We start from the raw sequence: 21425 nt of genomic DNA, 5'->3' as shown, positions 1-21425 counted from the left end.
TCCCTCTCCTGCACTCTTGCCGTGCGTGTGGGGTGTGAACAGGCGCTTCGCTTGTACAGCGCCAGGCTAAATCGTCCGATTCCCCCTCAGCCCCCCCTTTTCTCACTGACTGCAACGCATGGGCGGTGACTCGCCTCCGTCAAGTCTGCCAAAAGGTACCGCCCTTCACCATCACCAGCCGAGACACGCTCGTGACGGACGTGCGCCTTATCCAATCCTTATCCCCGCCTTAGCTCCTGCGCTTTGAGCGAACAGCCAATCGCGTACGCTTAATGGGTGGGACTTGTTCTAGCCGAGGCCGCGCCTTCCCCAGCTTGCTGCTCTGGCTCCGCCCCTTATGCTCCGGGACTGGACGGGAGAGTTCGGCTACGGGGGAAGGATCACTGTGCGGGGGTTCGCGGCTGGGGCCTGTCCTTCTTTACCTCCACGAGCAGCCGGTAAGTGACCGGAATGTCGGATTTGACCAGAAGGGTAAAGGACGGGACCCCACGAGTCTCGTGGCGGTGGCTTACCAATACCTTCACGTGAGAGGGCGCTCTCGTACGCCCCCTAGAGGACGTGTTTATTATTTGCCCCCCTTTTGTGTCAGGCGGTGGTGTTCCTCCTGTGGTGTCCCCGCCGCTGTGCTTGTCTCTGTATAAGGCGCGGAGGAGCTGTGTCGGCGTACGGGAGCGATAGTCTGCTGATCTGAAATCTGCCCATGGGGTCACCCCGGGGTATAGGAGGGCTGCCCCCCTCCCCCTCCGTATTGTTTAGCCAGCGCGTTAATGGCGGACGGGAGGCAGCGCTACTTGTGGGAGTAGCAGTGCCGGGGTAGATAAATACCCGGAGGGCAATACAGGCCCCCTCATCTGCCATCAGGCCTGACGCACTCCATACACAAAGGAGGGGGAGACCCCGCGCTCCCCCTAGTGGCGGCCTTGTCAGCAGGGCATTAGATGAGACAGATCGTGTGGTGTATGAGGGCAGAGCACAGGGGTCTTCCTCTGCACAATTCCCTATTCACAACACATAATTCCCTCCTCTTCCTCATACCCATCCTATGTGTCCCTGAGCTGCAAACATGCACAAAGCCCTGAGCAGCAGCTGCATGCTATTCTCCAGTAGGGATCACTTAGTCCCACCATAGTGATCTGCATTTCTCTTTTGTTGTGTGCTCTTCCCTGTACTTGTGCCAATGACTTAACACTTCCCAGGGGGAGAATCCCCCATGCATCTCATTGGAGCTAAGATAATGAAGCCCAAGATCTGTTGCTAGGGGCAACCAATCAGGATTCATCTTATGGAAACAATGTGGTTGCCGCAGGTAACAGCCCCAGATTTCTCCAGGATACGTAGGCCCAGCGCATGTTCCGAGATGGGCGATATATCCCCCATACATATAATACAGTGTTTTATAGAGCAGATTGGCAGCCTCCATGTTGTCCCCGCTTCACTGAGTGCACTCCTATTACTGGGCCTTCCTTATTTCTACCAGCCTCATAAAATGTTTTTATTGTAGTAGGGAAATCCTTGTATTGTATGTAGGTGAGTGTGGGGATTGGGACATTGTACTGGTGGGAGGGGGCAGTGAAAGGAATGCTTCATGTAGTACCAACTCCAGCCACTGGGATACCCTCCTTTTTTTTCTTGCATGCACTCACAATGCAGTGCAAGTGGTAGAACGCAATCCTCAATGCAGCACTGCTTCTCAAAACAACCTCCCATCATGCTGTGCTATTGCAATCTGTCAGATCCATATATACACATGTGTGATTGTAACAAAACCATCCAACCAATGAGCTGTCATTTAAAATACTTGCAGGATGATTTTTGTTAGAAGGGAAGCCTTGTAACTATACCCTGTGCATGGGTTTGTGTAGCCGTCTTTGCAATTATACTTGTGGCTTTGAGTTTTAGATCTTCCTCCTATGCTTTTTAGTATTATAGTGGAACGTCGCAAATGGGAAGCTCAGAAAGGTCTGCAAGCTTGTCGTGTTTCTTAGAATACCGTAACACTTTTTTTCTTTAACTTGAACATGTTTTTTTTAACTCCATATGCAAAATCAGAACAGCTTTATTTATTACATAATTAGAGATATGAACCGGCCACCTTTATCCTTGGTTACCTCTGAATTTTCTGACTCGCACCAATACTTCTGACTTTACTTTGTGCCCCCCAACTATCAACTCCTGATCTGCAGCACTTAGAAGGATTACTCAGAATAATAATTAAACCTGTGATCTCTGTTGAAGTCACATAATGGTCCCATTGTAGTTAATATTGCAATTATGTATGTATATTATATATATACATGCTCGCCATCCATCATCTCACAAGTTCAGGACTTGACTGTCTTCTTTAGATGGATTGGCCAATAACCCCTATTGAAACATTCACATACCTGCAACTGCGGTATACTGTTGATGGCTCTTTACCCCAGTTTTTGAGTTTGATGGTGTTCACTAGCCCATTACCATGGGGAAAACTTCCGCCCAACCAATGACTAGCTATACCTACCCCGAGTCATGTGTATATTGAGATTCAAGGTTTTAAGACTCCCTGGTAACCAATACTCCCCTGAGGAAGCAGTAAATTACTTGCGAAACGTGTTGCATCATATTAGCCAAAAGATGTTATTTTGAACCTTGGATACTCTCTTTGCTACTTTGCTTTGTTTTTGTTGATTTGACACTGAAAAATCTTTGTCATTTTATTGTATACCAAATAAATTTGTGATTTTTTTTTTTTTTTTTTAACTGTATGACCGGCTACAAAATTTCCTTACTTTGTCTCACTTGTCTCACTCATTTGTGGAGGTTTGTTGGCCCCTGGCTTATCCTTTCTTTTGTTGGCAAAGCTCAGGGATGTGCAACTTATACTTTTACGTATGGGAAACTCATTTATCCATTAGCATTTCATATATTTAGCTGGGCATACCACCCACCACTTTTAAGTAACCACCCAAAAACAACCAGGTTAGATTACAGTACAGGGGCCACCACCCAGCTTAAAAACCAACCAAAAAAAATTTGGGGGAGAATACCGAGAACTTTTTTAAGCTTGGTGAAAATAAGCTGTAGGTTCAGTGCTCAACTCAGAAATTTTTTTAAGTTGGGTGGGAAGAAATTGTAGTCAGGTGGCAGCCCCTGTATTGTGATCCAACACATCACTATCCACCCAAAAACAGTTGGGTGGTTACTGAAAAGTGCCGGGTGGTACGCCTGGCTAACACATAACAAATTTATTGTTCCCACTTGTTGCTACTATAGGAATCCAGTAACTTCTACAATTTTGTTAACTTTCCACCCCCCCCATACTTTACAAAATAAAGTTAGTCTGTGCAGGTTCAGATGATTGTTTTTTTATATCCGGGGAAAGACTTTATAACCTTGATCTGAGATATCCTCTGGCTGAAGAACTTGTGATAACCTTTTGTGGTCATTTTTGTTCCCTAAGGAAATAAAGTGCCCTTATAAAAAAATAAAGTTGGGACGGAGACTCTGGGACACTGGAGTCAATGAAGTTCACCTAAGACTTACTTAACCTTCGGCAATGCCAGGTCTAACCTGATTCACCAGCATTGACAAGTTAAAGGTCACAGTGGCACGGCTCTAGCAATTTTTGCTTTTTTTGGATAGTGGTTAGGGACTCAATTCCCTGCCAGGTTTTAATAATGTCTATGGTAATGTTAGGGAGATTTACTGTCCTGGTGACCAAGGTCACAGGGATTTATGTGTGGGAATACCCAAATCTTGAGTTGTCAACAGGGGCCGGGGAGAACACTGAATCACATGTGCATACATATGATCTTATGTTAACCATGGGCAAGTAGAACTAAACCCAATGGATACTTTACCTGTCCCATGTTCCATTGTGGGCATTACCATCTTCTTCATTCTTCTTTTCTTCGTTCCGCTCTTCCGCCATCTTAATTGGCCAGTACAGGATGACATTTTTTCAGTCCTGGCACCTGCAAGGGAAGTCAGCTCAGCAAATTTTGATAGATGGCACTATGGCAAGAATACTTATTGCAAGAGGGACATCACCTGTCCCTTTCTGCAAAAAATCCCAGCTTATTCACACGTTTTTAAGGTGGAACTTCAGTTTCCCTTTAAAGTTTAATGCCACATGGTTAAGTCTTTTCATGTTCTTAGTATATCTTGATAACAGACTCATCAGCAGCCTCCTTATGGCTCCCAAATGCAAGGGTTAGACTTAGAGGTCTATTTTTAAATGTTTAAACCCAAATTGTACACATTTTTTTACTTTGGGTTTAATTAGAAAATATGTGAATCAACTCTTACTGATGATTCATACATTTTTCTAATTAATTCTGTAATAGGAAAGTGTAAATTGTAGGCAAAAGTTGGATAATTCTTGTGTGAAAAAATAGTAGACAATGTGTAGATAATGTGTATCTAAAGTATCTAAAGCGTGTTTTTTTTTTTTTTTGGATCTCTTTTACTGTCCCTGATTTTATTATTATTGAACAAGATTTAAAAAAAGCGCCAGTGTTCTCCCCAGCCCCTTGCAGCTGGGCGTACCACCCGGCACTTTTCAATACCCACCCGGCTGTTTTTGGGTGGTTTCTGATGAGTTGGGTCACAATACGGTCTGATACCCGCCTAAAAATTTTTACCACCCAGCTAAAAAAAAGTTTATGGTTTGAACACTGTGCTCCACATATTATGCTGTGCTGTACATTAAATAGGGGTTGCAAATGACAGACAGACACACAGGAGGAGGAGAGGACCCTTCCCCGAAGAGCTTACAATCTAGGAGGATTTCAGTCTGTTTTGTTGCCAGTTCTAAAGTGACAGAAAAGTTTCAGTTTTAATAAACATGGAAGGTGGATTTTCAATAGGGAAACCTGTAACTGGGAGGATTTCCTTACTTTGAAGAGATTTCCTCCTGCTTTTTATTCTTCCTGTAGGAGAGGAAGTGAAAACTAATCTCCCTTACAGGACTTCATAATGCTTCCCATGATGACTGGTGGGGGGAAATGTTTGAGAAAAGGTGCATGAAGCACCTTTCCTCAAACATATATATGAAGATATGAAGCACGAGTCCCAGGTGATTTTGTATGACAGATACATAGCTATGAGGCTCAAGCAGCAGGTGTGCCTGGGCAAAGTCACATTTTGGGAAGTACACTACTACTTTTCAGGAGGAACATGAGGAATGTTTTCAGGACACTTTTACTAAAAAAATAATCATATCTTTATTTTCCCTATTAGCTTGTTTAAGGTTTTGTACCAATAGGTTTGGGGCTGGAGCTGGATATTTAGAGCTCATGTCAGAGGCCCCTGTGGAGGTCACCAGTGTTGGTGCACACTTTGATGTTGGGAGACTGTTAGGTGAGGTTGTTAAGAGGCCAGCAGGTGTCTGATCTAAGCCTACATCATGCAGCCCAATCTCTATTATTACAATGTATATAAAATTTGTAACGTTATATACACTAATATTGCTGCTACAATATACCAGAAGTAATTCAAGGAAGCCTTGCTGGCACTTTGGAACTTGCTAACACCACCTGGAGTTGACATATTTGTCTCATCTGACTGGAGATGCCAGGCCTCTGATGTTACCTGATACAAGCCTGTTATTCTTCTAGATGAATTTATGTAGAAGTTATCAGCCATTTTCTTCTGGAATAAATATTCTTAATAGTCAGTATTCTCCCCAGTTCCTTTTAGCTGGGTGCACCACCCAGTAACAGCCGGGTGTAACTACCCAAAAACAGCCGGGTGGTTATGTCACCCGCCTACAATTTCTTACCACACAGATTAAAAAATTTCTGGGTTAAACACTGATAGTGATAGAAACACATCTCTGAGAAGACCTGTACAGAGTCTTGTTTTGCACAGATCCTTTTTTCATCGTTCTTAACTGCATTGTTTGGTGCTGCAGATTGTACCCTCTGAACCTTTGAAATGTGGCAAGGTTATGCAATTATGTGGGATCAACAGCTGTTATTAATATTATTATTATTATTATTCTTAATACCATTAATTAATGAATTAGCAATACCCTTCCCTTTGGCTAGAGATTCTCCTAAATATCTATTAGATGTAACTTGTGCAGGTACCCAAGTTTGATTTAATGTCGGCCTCTTGTAATCCTCTGATCAGTAACTGGAACAGGGAGAGAAAGGGACCTCACAAGAAGCCAATTATTATTATACAGGATTTATATAGCGCCAACATATTACACAGCGCTGTACATTAAGTAGGGGTTGCAATTGACAGACCGTGAAACAGGATGATGAGAGGACCCTGCCCCGAAGAGCTTACAATCTAGGAGGTAGGGGAAGTCTCACACAATGCAGGTCTTTCTTTCACAGCCAAGTATAACATAAAAATATTTATCCCTAGCATCCTTAGCATTTTTAAAAGGGCCTGCTTGTTTTATACTAGTTACTGAGTTTACTTTTATAGAACCCTCAATCCCTTCAGTGCTGTCCTCTATTTGGTCCTGGAATCCTTCGTCCTGGCACATGAGAAACATAAGGCACTGCCATCTTCTACCTTGTTCCTCTACGTCCACCCAATCTCGCAGTGCTCAGACAGGAGATCAGGTGACGTAGCCTATTGTAAATAGGGGGGAAAAAAGAGCACCCATCTCACTGCCCATGCTTTTTTTCCCATCATTCTGCGATAAGGTATTCCAGGAGGCTTCGGGCTGTTCCTTCTGCACATGCCGTTCAGTAAATACAAAAAGGGAGGGCCTTCCTTTTACTTATTTCAAGAAGAACAAAAAATAGTTTTTACTTTGTAAAAAAGGGTTATTTACCCTGCCGTAACTTTACCAATGACCCCCATATATTCCTCAGTAGCAGTTTCTGCACTGAAGAGCTTCCCCCTGCAAACATTGGAGGACTGACCCTCCTACATCTCTGGCTCATCAGTAACTACTGGATCATGCAGCTTGTCCATTATTAGTTAGGTTCTGAAAAACTACCAGTTTCATACCTGCATTGGAGTTCTGATCATTAGCATACAACACAGAGAGGAAGTCGGAGTGTGATCAGTAATATTGAATGCTGAGAGGAAGTTGTTTGTTGGTTATACCAGACCTAGAGGATTGTTTCCTGATCTGGTAACAATCATTAGTTGTCCTTGGTCAGCTTTATATATGGTCTTTGGATGACATATGCTATGCTACAGTATTTTCGATTGATATTCTATTCAATAATAAATTGTATCTTTATTTTTGACTAAATTTGTATGTATTCAAATTGTATTTGACTAAATATAAAATGTACCACCCACTTGCTCAGTAATCAATTTATTTTGAAATTATCGAAATTTAAAATATTGATCTGACAATACCTTGCCAAATGAATTTTTGACATTCTGTCCCAATATTAATTAAAAATTATTTATAGTAAAGCCATTTTTTGATTTAACATTTGATCTTTATATTAAAAAAATGCATTCTGTATTGCTAACATTCTAATGTTTGTAATCTTACCAATCCAAACTAGATAAAAGTTTTTGACTTGACATACTTTATATAGAAACATGATAGAGCAAAGCACTGAATACCTTGCATTTATTTTTTTGGATTTATTTAAACAAATGTGTTTAATTAAAAAAAAAAAAAAATATATATATATATATATATATACACCATTCGATATAATTTCTTTATCCACAGCTTAATCTATATTAGCATAGTGCTCACTGGGAAGAATGCCTCTTATATAGATGGCCAGTGGGAAGAATATCACCCGTATAAATAGCTGGAAAGAGCTGCACTTGCTTCTGTGAATTATCATGCATGGTAATAACATCATCCCAACCAGTAGTTCCCTAATCCTATGTTTAGACCTGAAATCACTCATCCAAGGGAAGTATTTTTCCTAAATATTCTTTGCATTACCCATACAGGGCATAGTAGCAGAGTCACTTAATTGTGCTTCTGCTTTTGCTGTTGATTTGAAGTGAAAAAGCCAAGTACTAAAGGTTATGTGGCTGTCGGAGCAAATGGTGCTGTCATGTCAGAATCAGGGGGATCCATAAATCTCCCGACTGGGGTAGCAAACTGGAAATAAGTATATCAAAGCCTATAATACAAAAGTATTATATTGCAGCATACCAGACATTTGATGTAAAAGATCCTTCCTATGTATTAGATGGGAGGAGGTGTTTGTAGTCCAAATCTGCTCAAAAAGTTGATATTGCTCCATGGCTACAATAGGAGGTTTCAGCCCAGAACAGGAAGTGTGTTACTGGTAGACAAAAAAAAAATGCGGCAACCTCATTTGGGGACTCGTAAGCTGCAGCGTATTGGATTTTGGGTTTAGATACAATTTTAGTCAAATTGTGCTCCTTTATTGGCAAAGCTTTGGTTTGCTTTAAATAAAGATTTTTTTTTTTTAAGATGCTTGTTTTTGTTCTTTTGGATAATCTGGTTCATATGTATGTGTAATATTTTAAAGTACCAAAACCTGATTTTCAGCAGTGACAGATCTATAATTGCTGTCACTATGTTCATGTTCTGCAGGCAGTGTAACCTCACAAACTGATAGCTTTTAAGGGATAAAGTTATCCTTTGGTCAATGGGACAAGTATTTAGTGTTCTTTTCACTTATTAAGCCCTTTTTCCCTAGAAATGGAGGCCACTTGTTCATTGAACTTTAATTACATATTATTCCTGCTAGAAATGCAGTGCTGCCCTGGTCATATTCCTGGATTCCATATTCCAGGAATATTTCAAAATGCTTTGTAATGAATCAGTCTGGTGACGTAATTCAGGCCTAAACATATTTATTATATATGTATATTGGACCGCGGGATTTACTGTGTATACTCAAATATCAGCTTACAACCTACAGGTTTCTATGTTTTCCCTGGAACCAAAAACAGAAACTAAGTACACTCAAGTATACACTTAAGGCACAAAATGTGTCAGTCACCACAATTTGAAATCTTCTTAAACAAATTTAGGTCACATGGGCTTAGTTTGTTTATCTGTTTTCCCCCCACAGTTTTACGGGTAAAGTATTTTGTGGTTTTTGAGTTAGTTATGATGGGTCATTTTCTCCTAAATACCCATTTGTGCATTATTGTTGGCATTTCATCCTCATGTAAAGTGTTACAAACTCACAAAATCTTGTGTTTATACTCGAGTATATATGTTAACATTTGTAAAACTTATTGAAAAAAAAAAAAAGTATGAACCTTTTCTTTTGCTCTGCAGAAACGAATAAGCATTCACTTGACTCGGATTTCTGAGTTAATTTATTGTTTAACAGCAAATTGCTAAATATTGTCAATTTTTTAATGTTCTTTCTCCACATCTCTGTCTTTAACAGGTTATTTTATCTGGGATGTACCTTTGCCCTTTAAATAGAGTTGATTGACAAGCAACTTCTGGATTTCTAATGCCATGGCTACGGGACTGAAAAATGTGGGCAATGCTTTTGGTGGTCCATCATCTTCGAAAAGCTTTCAGAGTGCTACTGCTATTATAGATGATGACGATGATGATGTCGTTTTCATTGAACCTGTTCAGGTTCCTCAACCTGTCCCACTGCCTGCGTCAAGGAGTACAGGATTTCCCCCATCACTGAATGAAAATCACAGGGCAGAACTCAAATCACACACTTCCAGTAAAGATGCAGATTCTGGCAAGGGGATTATTAGCGAGACTATCATCATTGATGATGAGGAAGAACCTGAGCCTATTCGTGCGCCAGACAAAAATGCTTCCAGTTTCAGTACGTCCAGGCTCATGGACTCTAACCGATCTCTTGCGGATTTTTCATCGGCATCTGCTTTCCAGAGAAACAAACCGAATACCGGGATGATGAATTCTGGTATTACCACTGAGCCTGACTCTGAAATACAGATTGCAAATGTAACCACATTAGACTCTGGGTTAGGTTCTGTAGGTGATGGACCCATTCAGAGTAACGAGGGGAGAGATCTGAATCTGATGATCACTCATGTGACATCCCTGCAAAACCCTGGCATGGGAGAGGTGCCTAATGGATTACAAGGAGCTAATTTTGGTGGCCATGTCCAAACCTATCCATCTCCACTTACCTCACAGAACAAGTCAACATCAGGACCTTATAACCCAGGGCGAATAAATGTTGGTGGTGATGTGTTTCAAAACGGTGAATCTACAACTCATCACACATCTGGTAAGTTAAAACTAAAATGATATTTAAATACAATGAATGCTGGAGAAATTAATGGATATCTCTGGCTTGGATTGAACACCTTGAATACAAATTTTATTAGGGGCCACGTGTAAAGATGAGTCTTTGGTCAATAGCAGTGATAGCAAAGATATTTTGAAACCATTAAAATTGTGCAGATAGTAGTTTTACTTGAAAGGTGAGAAAAACATAGAGGCATCTACTGCCACTTTTCATCCTGAAAATACGAGTTTCCTAGCTAAATGAGCACTTTTTTTTTACTTTCCACGAAATCCCCTTACAGGTCGCAGTGTTCTGGGATATGTGATATATGTATCCCAGGAAGCTGCATGTTTCCCTTTAAGTCTTTACAGCTGTGGTGGTAAAGGCAGAAAGGGAGATGTCCTCTCCAAAATATGTAGAGAAAACAAAAAAAATGTATCTTTTTTTATAGAGATAAAAGGTTTATCTACCCTTTTATATGATGTTAAAAATGCGATGAATGCGGTCGGCTTTAAAATACTAAAGTTAGGGCTCCGAATACCCAATACAGGGCCCGCAGCTTCAGAAGGTGTTGCATTTCCCAATAGGAAGGCTCAAACTTTTCATGAATACCGTTTCTTAAAAAGTATAGCTCTTTTTACCTCCCTGGCGGTCTGAATAATTAGTATTTTTTAATGTAAAAGTGGTACATTTTAAAATACTTATTATTTTAATTTTCCCCATGGTCCTGCCCTCCAGCCGTACACTCACACTGCCCGGGTCGGCTGGCATCTTTGTCCCCTGGCTTCGGGTCACCAACGTTCACATGCGGTAGGCATCTGTGTAGCCTGGCGATGTCTGGCCAGCATCTCCAGGGGAAGCAGATGCTGGGCATCGCTGGAGGATCTGTGGATCGGGGGTACCGCTTTTGGTACTGAAAATTAACCCTGAGTCACACAGAGAGGTTGGAGTGTATGTTGAGGCAAATTTAAACAAACAAAATAAATTTAAAAAAATTCAGTACATACACATTTCCTCTTGTTTTGTCTTTGATTTGTTGGTTGTTCTACAAATCCAGGGTCGTCTTCCTGTGTAAGCTTATAACATAATGCTTTGGCTGCACTGAAAACTCAGGTATTTCCATGGAATACAGCACATCCCCTCCTGTTAGAGATATGAGAAAGTGTTCTATGGAATGGAGGAAAGGATAGGGCTCAGTCACTGTAGATTAACCATTATTTGTATGTGCATGTGTTATTTTTTTGTACATTTATTTTCAAATTGTTTTTATTCACCAATTTTACACATCATTGTAAGCTTTGGCAGGGTCCTCTCCTCCTCCTGTGTCACTGTCTGTATCTGTTTGTCATTTGCAACCCCTATTTAATGTACAGCGCTGCGTAATATGTTGGTGCTACATAAATCATATTAAATACTAATGAACAATGAATTCAACAAACTCAAATCTCAACAAGTAAAACAAATATACAAATGACAAAAATTACAGCTGAAGAAACATGATGGAAGCTCCATCTGAAACAACGCTAACAGTTATAGCAATACAAAAAAATTAGCGAAAATATACCCGAATTTGGCCATGTGAAGAGCAAGAACACAAGAAAGGATTATAATTATGGGGCCACCCCATCATCGCATTACAAGGGCAGTAGTGCAAACTATTTAGACTAAACACGTGTCACTATATGCCTACAGTAGAGACAGGGTGCTGACAAATTCAGCCCAACACCCCCGGATTTAGTGAACTGTCCCCTACCAGTGTAGGTGGCCTTATATAGGGGTAAGGAGGAGTTGACAAGGGTTTTTCATGCCACCATAGTGGGTAGAAAGTGTTCAAAACAATGTTTCCTGGCATAAAACAAAAAGAGACTTAAAATACTTTTAAAATAATAACTCTCAACCAACCCTAGTAAACAAAGAGACCCATTAGGGGACTAAGGAATGGTGGTATGAGGTAAGGGATGAAGTTAAAGACTTACTGCAAGAAAGGCCCAATCACAGGGCATCACTAGAAGATATAAAATAAACATGGCTTGAGGCCTGAGAACAATACATCATATGAAATCCCCAACAGAAACAAGTTTGGTTAACCTAGCTGTGTAAAATATATCCTCTGAATGATCCTATATTGCATAAGTCTGTCCCTAACGGAAATCAATGAGGTAAAGGGAAGCAGCTACACTTCTTGCCACTGCCTAGCTTCAGATAGTCAACCTCCCCGGCTCGCTTACCCACACTTCAAATGAAGCAGTGGGTGCTTCAGAACATAAAAGTTAATAAATTAGAGAAAGCATTTTACTAATGGAGGATGACCTCAAAATAGATTTAAATACAGGAGTTGGTAAAGTGGTGGTCCTGGTCCCCTGATTTCTTTAGGAGTTTTTGAGGAAGTATTTTAGTTGGCCGGTATCTTCCAAGTCTCACTCCTTACCCTAACAGACATACAGGTCAGACAACACATCATATTCAGTCTATTGTAGAAAAGGGAAAAGACCTCCGAAGGGGCAAATGCCTTGGGACTTTATAGTTTATAACAACTGCTACCTTAACAGTCAAAGCCGAATCATCTTCCTAGAAAGTAAGTTATCTGTGTGCTAAAGCTATATTTTTACCTATTAGACAGAGGGGTAAGTTGCTGCAGGGTGTAAATTTAGATTTACATATCTGCAATATTAACGCACAAGGAAAGTACTTTCCTTTACTTTAGAGGAGCCTTGGATCCCTCTGCAATCCAATGGACAAAATAGCGGGTGCCATCATCCTGATGTTTCTTCCTCTCAAAATTTTTATATTCTGAGAAAGCAGCGTCTGCACATGGAAGATCACGGAGCAGATGAAGCTTCTTGGGATACGTGATGAAAGTGTCCCCTGAGGTTTTGGGTTTCCCATTCAGGCTTTAATTACTGGAGCTGCTGATTGCTCTGCTTTAAAACGAATAAAACCATTTACCAATCTCAAAAAATCAAGTCCTAAATACCGAATTTTCCTAACCCAATATAGTACCGAAAAAATTTAAAACCAAGAAAATTGCACACAAGGTCTTTGTTGGGTTTCCATTGATTGCTCCTCAGCATGCTTCTTCCCACTCCCATCAGGGCATTTAAGACACAATTTTTCTCCCTCCTAAATATCCTGGATATCAATTGATCTGTTGGCAACGAGACAGGATGAATGATGAGCATCAGGATGTTTCCATCTCCATAATTCAGTTAAATCCACTGAGAAAGCTCCTGGTATTTTTTGGAAGATAGCTTTTTGTTATATTGTGGCAAGCAATGTGAGCAGTTTTGCTTGGATGAATTAAAATAAGTTCAACCTCCTAAAGCAGACCTAAACTGAACTAAAAAATGGTTACTAGAAGGTCAAACTAATTGCCAAAAAAAAAGACATACAAAGTCTTTTTTGCCAAAAAAAAAAAAATGAAAAAAAAGCCCTGGCTCTTGGTGAAATTGTGTTTTAACTTTACACTGCATGTGCATGAGCTATGTAGGGGACCCTAAACCATTACATAATCAGTGGCCAAAAAGAATATTGCCGTGCATACTTGCTGATTGTTGCAGAGGCTCACCACAAACGAATACAATTCTACTTCAAACTGTGACCATGTAAAAGGCAATGAATGAAGACTGGGCAACATTTGCTCAGGCTTTAGTCCTGCTTATACACTGTATTAATTCCAGAAAAACTGCAACTGCTAATGAAAGCATTTATGTATAACCAAAGGTGACACCTATTGATGAAGGTAGAGGGGTGAGGGGTTAGACATAATGTCAGGTGCTATCTTTGTACCTACTAGGGAGCTTTAGTCTAATTGTCCCAAACCCCAATGTCACTTGGAATGAAACTAAGGGTAAATACATCATTTTGGCTGCCACTAGAACTTTTATAGGGGGGGAATCTTCCAGGGGTGGAAAGTTCTTTTCACTTCCTGTTAAGTCTGCAGGACAGAAAGGAAAATGGGAATTTCCATAGAGAGAGGTTAGGGATGTCTGGTGAAATGGGAAGGGGGGAATACTTAAATATGCAAATTGCACTTGAAATTCAAAGATAAGTCTCTGCATCTATAGAGTTTGATTGGCATAGTTTCAAATCAGTACCCTTTGCATACAAAAGTCCAGTGTTCAACCTAGAATTTTTTTAAGCCAGGTGGGAAGAAGCTGTAGGGGATGGTAGCCCCTGTATTGTCACCTAAATCTTCATTAACCACCCAAAAACATCCGGGTGGTTACTGACAAAATGCTGGGGGGTCCTCCCAGGTAAAAGGGTCTGGGGTGAACTCCGCCCTCGAAGACACAAATGAGGATAAAAACTGACAGGAATTTTAACCCTCCCCTGAGGGGGTGGTGGTGGTGGGGGGGTTTGACATGAATTTATACTTTAATGATAGGTCCACATAACAGAATGTTTTGTTTCTGTGTTTACTATACTTTGATAAATCAACACTCTACCATGAAGCTATAGGATTAGATTTTTTTCTGTTTCATTATTTTGATTAAGATTTTAAATATTAGCGAAAGTACAAGAAAAGATCGAAGGTATGAGCAAAAGCACAAATAAGTGCAAAGACATTCCAGAATATATATCCCATAAACATCCCACTCTTTAAAATAAAATACAAGCTCAAAGATACAAAGTAGCATTAATTCTGGAGGTCATAAATGATTAAAGAAAAAAGTTATGCCACTTGACAGCAGATTTACATTGTTTTTCTGTTGCTTCTTTGTACATTTCAGTTTACTTTGTGAGCATGACGTATATAGAAATGAAATTGGCACACTGCTGGTAAGATATCGGATATAGTGTGGAGATATTGGTTCTGATTTATTAAAGCTTTCCAAGGAGAGGATACAATTCCATCAGTGAAGCTGAGTGATCCAGCAAACCTGGAATGGACGTGGTCCAGGACTGAAAACATTTGCTAACAAATATCAAATCCATTCCTGGTTTGCTAGATCACTGATGAAAATGTATCTATGTAGCTTTAATAAATCAGACTTACTGAGACAAATGGGGATGTACTACACCAAGCAAATTTTCACCGGAAAAGCATTGGAGAAGTATTAAGCCCATTGTTATTCAGTGTGCCGAGTTGGGTGTTGGGATTATTCTTGTTTCAATGTTTTTATTTTTTTAAATCTGTGGATGTGCTGTAAATGTTCATGATTTGTAAGTTTATAATGCCACATTGGAAAAGCTTACTTTCCTTTCTTAGCCTTTTGATAACCAGGTATTGTGTACAGTGATGCGTAATATGTTGGCGCTATGTAAATCCTGCTAATTATGTATAAAAAATATTAGTATTAGTAATTAGTGTTAATGTCTTAAAGTGTGAGTGTGTTTTTATTTAACTTTTAAACCTTTGCATTTCTAGATGCCTGGCTATCTCAGTCTGCTTCATTTCCACGCAATCAGCAGCCGGGTGTGGATACCATGTCACCAGTAGCCTCCCTTCCAAAACAGGTTTTACAGCAGCCTCCGCCGCCACAGCCACCTGCAAAAGCTGTTAAGGTGACTTGTGCGAACTGCAAGAAGCCACTCCAAAAAGGGCAGACTGCATATCAGCGCAAAGGATCCACTCACTTATTCTGTTCCACGAATTGCTTATCGTCTTTTTCACAGAAACCAGCTCCAAAGAAGCTCTGCACTATGTGTAAAAAGTAAGTAATTTCTTGCCAAGAGCATCTGTCAGATTTATCCAGCACAATTTAAAGAGTACATGTACATGGGTACCCCAAAACACATGAAATGATGTTTGTATGATTTGCATACTGAAAGGTATACCCGAAAATGATTGTTTATTGACAGCATGCAATCACTATAGATAACTTCTGATCCTCTGCAAATAGTTTCTCCAGATGTTAAGATTAATGAGGTTTCATATTTGCTTGTCATTCTACAGAGCAATGGCGATCTTCCAATTCTCTCCCTCCTGTAAAGTTGTTAATATAGAATATGTATGGGTAAACGTGTCCTGATTGTGTTTCTTTATGATAAACCTGTCATAGTAGCTATGTGGTAGCTAACTTTCAAAAAATTTCTTCTATCCCACCGTCCTCAACATTGCCTCCCAACAGTTTTGCAGATTATGTGAATTTAAATTTGCAAATCCAGAGGCCTAAGAACAATGTCAGAAGGGGTTGGCTATAGTAGCCTCCTTTTTTGATTACCAGCATGTCACATCTTTTTGCTAGCATCCTTTGCGTATAGACCTCCTTTCTTAAGCTCTGCTTCGCTATACTTCCCTCTTCTTGCTAGCCTTTTTCTTCAGTCAAGTCTTCTTCAATCAAAACTGTAAGAACAGGCCTCTTTCTGCAGCCATCCAGGCAACCATCAAATCTGGCCCAGGGAGTGTCCCATTTGGGCTGCACTGGATTGGATGTTGGGAGGACATCCTGGAAGGATTCTAAGGGATTAGGTTTTGCATATAGGCTTTTTCCACTTGTGGTTTGGGTATTGGCTAGCCACAAAGAGTCCATTTAGCGTTGCTTCTGTTCATGTCCTGTCTCTGTGAACGGTCAGGCATAAGCAACGTCACTACCTTGTTTAGATTGTTGGGTTCCTTTCTCTAATTTCCCACTCTTCACAAAGTTACACCATTAAAAGGGTTAATGCTTAAGCACAAATGTTATCTGCTAGATTGAGTGTCATTTGTGTGCTCTCCTACTACTCGGCTTTGATGAAACATCTACCTGCTGTTGCTCCAGCCTTGCTCAGCCAAATGAACTCTCAAATCTCATTCCGTTCCTACTTCCCGCCTACAGTGACTTGGTAATCTCTGACCATCCAAACCTCATCTGCCGCTAGATATGAGGGTTGTCATGAGTACTTAAGACCTTGTCTTATGCTCTGAGAATTGTATTGCTTTAATGCCTCATGGTTTCATCGTGTCTTATCTTTCAAGGTAGTTCTGTTTGTGGGGGAGAATAATGTATTAAATTGAGATTGATAATTCTCTGTTTCTGTGTCCCTTGGTAGAGCAGGCCAGTGTCCTGCCTTGTTTAGTAATTCCATTCCAAGGTTTTCAAAGTCCTCAGGCCAAGAAAACCACCTTCCTTCTACCAGAGTGGAGTGGGACATTGTTCACAATATCTTTTTTAGACACAGGTGTTTTTGCTTTTCTGAACATGCAGGTCCCATTATCTCTTTCACGTGGTGCCCTCAGCAAGTGAGGTACAACATTACTGTTGTACTCAATAATATAATTATAATATTATTTATATTGGGCTGGGTCTACACAGACAGTTTTAAAAACGCATAAAAACATTCCTACCATGTTTTATGCACATTTACTAGCGTTTTAAAACTTGCCCTTTCCCCAAGGTTTCCCCGCGTTTTTACCGCAGTTTCTAACGTTTACGTTTCAAGCACTTAAAAACGCAGGAAACCACCGGAAAACATCTTTATTGACATCAATGGACACGTTTACGTGTGTTTTCCCACATTTTAACACATTGCAAAGAACGTTATAGATAACGCTCAAAAACATGCCTCAAGGAAACGTCCTGGTGTAGATTAGCCCATTGGAATGCATAGGAATTTCAAATATGTGCTTTTAAACCTCAGGTTAAACGCTGGGGAAAACATCCATCCTTGTAGACTAAGCCTTATATAGAATATACAACACCTTTTGTACCTGTAGTGAAAAAAAACATGGTTGGCTGCTACTGGGCACATAAATGCTGCTGTATGCATGGGAGCAGCACACCGCACTGCAGGTAACACATTTGGACTCAGCTGCCGCCACATGGTTTTTCCAAAAGCAATCTCCATCTGGACCTTTGCCCCTTTTTCCTGGATTCTGCCTGGAGCAACGAATTCTAGCTTCATCCTAACTCAAATTCCTAATATCCTTATGGTGGACTGATCAGAGATCTCTATAGTGGCAGTTTTGCTGTCCCATATTCAGAAAGCCAATGTGCCTCTGACGAATCGGTATCTTCATGAAGCAGGCTGGATTCTGAACCCTAAAGTGCAGACATGAAACTTGTTTTTTTTTTCTTGAAGGACAATTTGGATCTTCATGGTTCTTTGAAAAGGAAATCTGCAGACAGCCTGGGTTCCATGGTTCCTTCATTTTGGATTGATATGTCTCCTGCACAAGCTACTCCTTTTAGTACCATCACCTGTAACCTGTTTTTTTTGTATCTTCAGGTAGCCGCCTGCACCTGGTCTTACAGTTAAACAAGCCACTTTAACCAGTCCTGGAAAGTTTTGCATTAATTATATTAGTCTGTAGTCCTTTCTGTACGTTTTTGGATCTCAAGAGCTGCCCATTCTAGAAGTTGTCTCTCCTCAGGATCTCTTCCCGAGAGATAAGGTGGCAAGCTAACACCAGCTTTACTGGATAACTTTAAATGGTTATACCTTCATGATCATAACCATCTCAGTAGTGTACCCCCATCTGCTGTTACTAGGAAAACCCTTTCACTTTTTTTGAGGTCTCGCTTTCTTTCTAAAATGTCTGATCTTTCAGGTTGGCTGTCCTGCAGACTCTTCTCTGACCAGTCGAGCATTTAGTTTTTTTCCTGTAGTTGAACTTCCTTTGGACATCCCAAAGATACAAGACTTTCTGCATCCCTCAGTTGACATAAGGGAAAAAAGATTTTTGAAAAATCTTACTGTATAATTTTTTTTTCATCCGAAAAACGTTCCTCTCATACGTGGTTATGATCAATTTCTTGTTACTCCTCTTCCTACAAACTAAGACTTTCTGGTAGTTGGAAGGGTTGTCATGCGCTGGCCTACAATTATTGTTTGCTAGTGTTTGTTCTTTCTGTATGCAGCATATTGCAAATGTGATATGGACAACAAGAAAGTGGCTCTTTGGACTGAAACCATTGGCATTGTGGGTATTTGAATGCAAGCTGAAATGCCTTGCAATGTTTTGTTTTACTGAAAAAGGTGTATATGTTCACAGTAAGGGTATTGTCACAATGCGGATCCTGACATTGGCGACAATTTGCCAGCATCAGAATTCCCAAGGGATCACCTACCAGTCTCCATGGAATCGCTCCCTTTCGGCCCTTCTGCTAGTAATAGAAATTATGCAGCATCAGGGGGTCAGCAAGGGAGCAATTCCACAGGGTAATTGGAAGGTATGCCCTTCATGACTCTGCAAAGTCTTTGTCTATTGTGGCCTTTAAGAATAAAATGCAACTTTTGTGTTGACCAAAGCAACACATAGAAAATAATTTTGTGTGTAGGTTTGGATTTCTTTGATGCCTATTTTAAAATTGCTCTTACCTGTTGTTGTCTTGTACAAAGTATGCTTTTTAATATAATTTTGTATTTGTTGCTTTCAGAGATATTACAATGATGAAAGGTACAATTGTTGCTCAAGTCGATTCAAGCGAATCCTTCCAAGAATTTTGTAGTACCTATTGCTTATCGGTTTACGAGGACAAGCAGAATTCTGCCAAAAATCAAAATAAATCACGATGCACTATCTGTGGCAAATTAACAGAGGTATACCATACTTTTTTTTGTGTATTGGTGTATAAATGTGTAAAATATATAAATACATATATATATTTTTTTTATTTTTTACCACTAATGTGTAAAGGTTTATGTGCTTTTGTAGATGGTACAAACCAGGTTATTCACAGAATTAGGATTTTAAATGACCTCTTTAAATTGCTATACTGCAATACAGTGCAAATTTACCTAATATTGTTTTTTTTTTTGCCCTGACAATTATAATAGTTTTAATGTTTTTTTTTTTCTTCTCCAAATGGATAAACTTGCTCTGCTTAAGAAACTGAAACATGTAACACACTGTATTTTGCAGGAGTGTTAAAGGAAGTTGGCCTCTGTGTTAACTTTTATAGCACAACTTGTTAAGAAAAGTTGAAAGCTTCAGTACTATTGATGGTGTTTTTACATTTACTTCCTTTTGTGCTTTTTGGCTGTTGTCCTTGGGACTTCCTTTAATATATAGATCTCCAGAATTAGGAAACACTTCGTATACATGGAGCAGCTTCATATATTTTAACGTTAGTGCCAAATAGGAGAAGAAAGGACCAGTTTCTGTACTCACCAGTGTTCAACCCAGAATTATTTTTATGCCAGGTGGGAAGAAATTGTAGGCGGGTGGCAGCCTCGTTATTGTGACCCAACTCTTTAATAAGTGGTTACTGAAAACTGCCAGGTGGTGGGCTAAAAGGGTCCAGGGAGAACATTATCCATAACCATTCTGTACATACTGAGCTTTCAATTTCATCTAAATAGAACTGATCATGGTAGGCAGATGACCTGTTGAATAAATGGAACCAATAAAGGGTGCACAAGCAACTGTACTAGATTTTTAGTTGATGTGTTTACTAGATTTAGTTTATGTGTTTACTGTGTGCAAGAATAGATTCCTTGAGCACTGTGTTTCAAACAAGGTTTTTTTTTTTTTTAAATCGTTTGAGTTTTGAGCAACTTTCTAACACCAACTCCTTTCTTTCAGATTCGCCATGAAGTTAGCTTTAAAAACATGACGCATAAGTTGTGCAGCGATCACTGTTTCAATCGCTATAGAATGGCAAATGGATTGATCATGAATTGTTGCGAACACTGTGGAGAATATCTACCAAGCAAAGGCGCCGGAAGCAATGTTCTCATGATAGATGGCCAGTGGAAGAGGTTCTGCAGCCCAGCCTGTCTCAATGATTTTAAGCTGGTAAACTTTTCAAGTTGTCCCAAACTTTACTAAATGGAAAGAAGCAAAGTCCTACATTGTCATAGTCTGCACACATCTATGCAGTTGTACCAGGTTCTTGTCATACTGAACATTTAAAACAATAGGGGTGGTGGGATGGGGGGAGAAAAATGAACCAATTTCTAAACAATTACTTTGGTGACATTGGCAATCTGTTCATCAACACCTGTGTAATATTGTCCTCAGGCAAGTTTATTTTCGAACCATTATTCATTTTTCAAAATCTTCCTTGTTCTTACTGGTGTATGTCTGAGGTTATGACTGCGTAACTTTGCTAAATGACTAACTATTTTTAATCTTTTGCTCTTTTTTTGTACCAATTTACGTCTTAATTTTTAGTTAGTGATAAAAACTGTGTTCTTAAAATATTTACAATTTTTTAGGATTATTCTTTAAAAAGACAACTTGCAAAATTTGAATCTTTTCTCAGTTATCCACTTAAGAATTAGGAATTAAGTTTGGTAGCAGCAGTGCAAAGTATTGTGTAAAATACCGTATTTTTCGGACCATAAGACGCACTTTTTTTCCTCCTAAAGTGGGGGGAAAATCAGGGTGCGTCTTATGGTCCGAATGCAGAGGTACAGGGGCAT

General features: G+C 39.9%; 1 protein-coding gene across 1 annotated transcript in view; it reads left to right on the top strand.

Moving 5' to 3' along the window:
* Positions 1 to 309: 309 nt before the first annotated feature.
* The window catches only part of ZMYM2 (zinc finger MYM-type containing 2), a 48166-nt gene continuing 27050 nt past the window's right edge, over positions 310 to 21425 (top strand). The window contains exons 1-5 of the mRNA XM_072404122.1: positions 310 to 437; positions 9303 to 10136; positions 15505 to 15790; positions 19436 to 19598; positions 20584 to 20796. Of these exons, the coding sequence (XP_072260223.1) occupies positions 9377 to 10136; positions 15505 to 15790; positions 19436 to 19598; positions 20584 to 20796 (1422 nt within the window). The 5' untranslated portion in view covers positions 310 to 437; positions 9303 to 9376. The remainder of the gene's footprint in view (positions 438 to 9302; positions 10137 to 15504; positions 15791 to 19435; positions 19599 to 20583; positions 20797 to 21425) is intronic.

This window comes from Pyxicephalus adspersus, chromosome 1 (assembly GCF_032062135.1).
Source record: "Pyxicephalus adspersus chromosome 1, UCB_Pads_2.0, whole genome shotgun sequence".
NCBI lineage: Eukaryota > Metazoa > Chordata > Amphibia > Anura > Pyxicephalidae > Pyxicephalus > Pyxicephalus adspersus.
The sequence above is the reverse complement of the archived record's forward strand: the minus strand, read 5'-3'. Positions and strand labels throughout refer to the sequence as shown.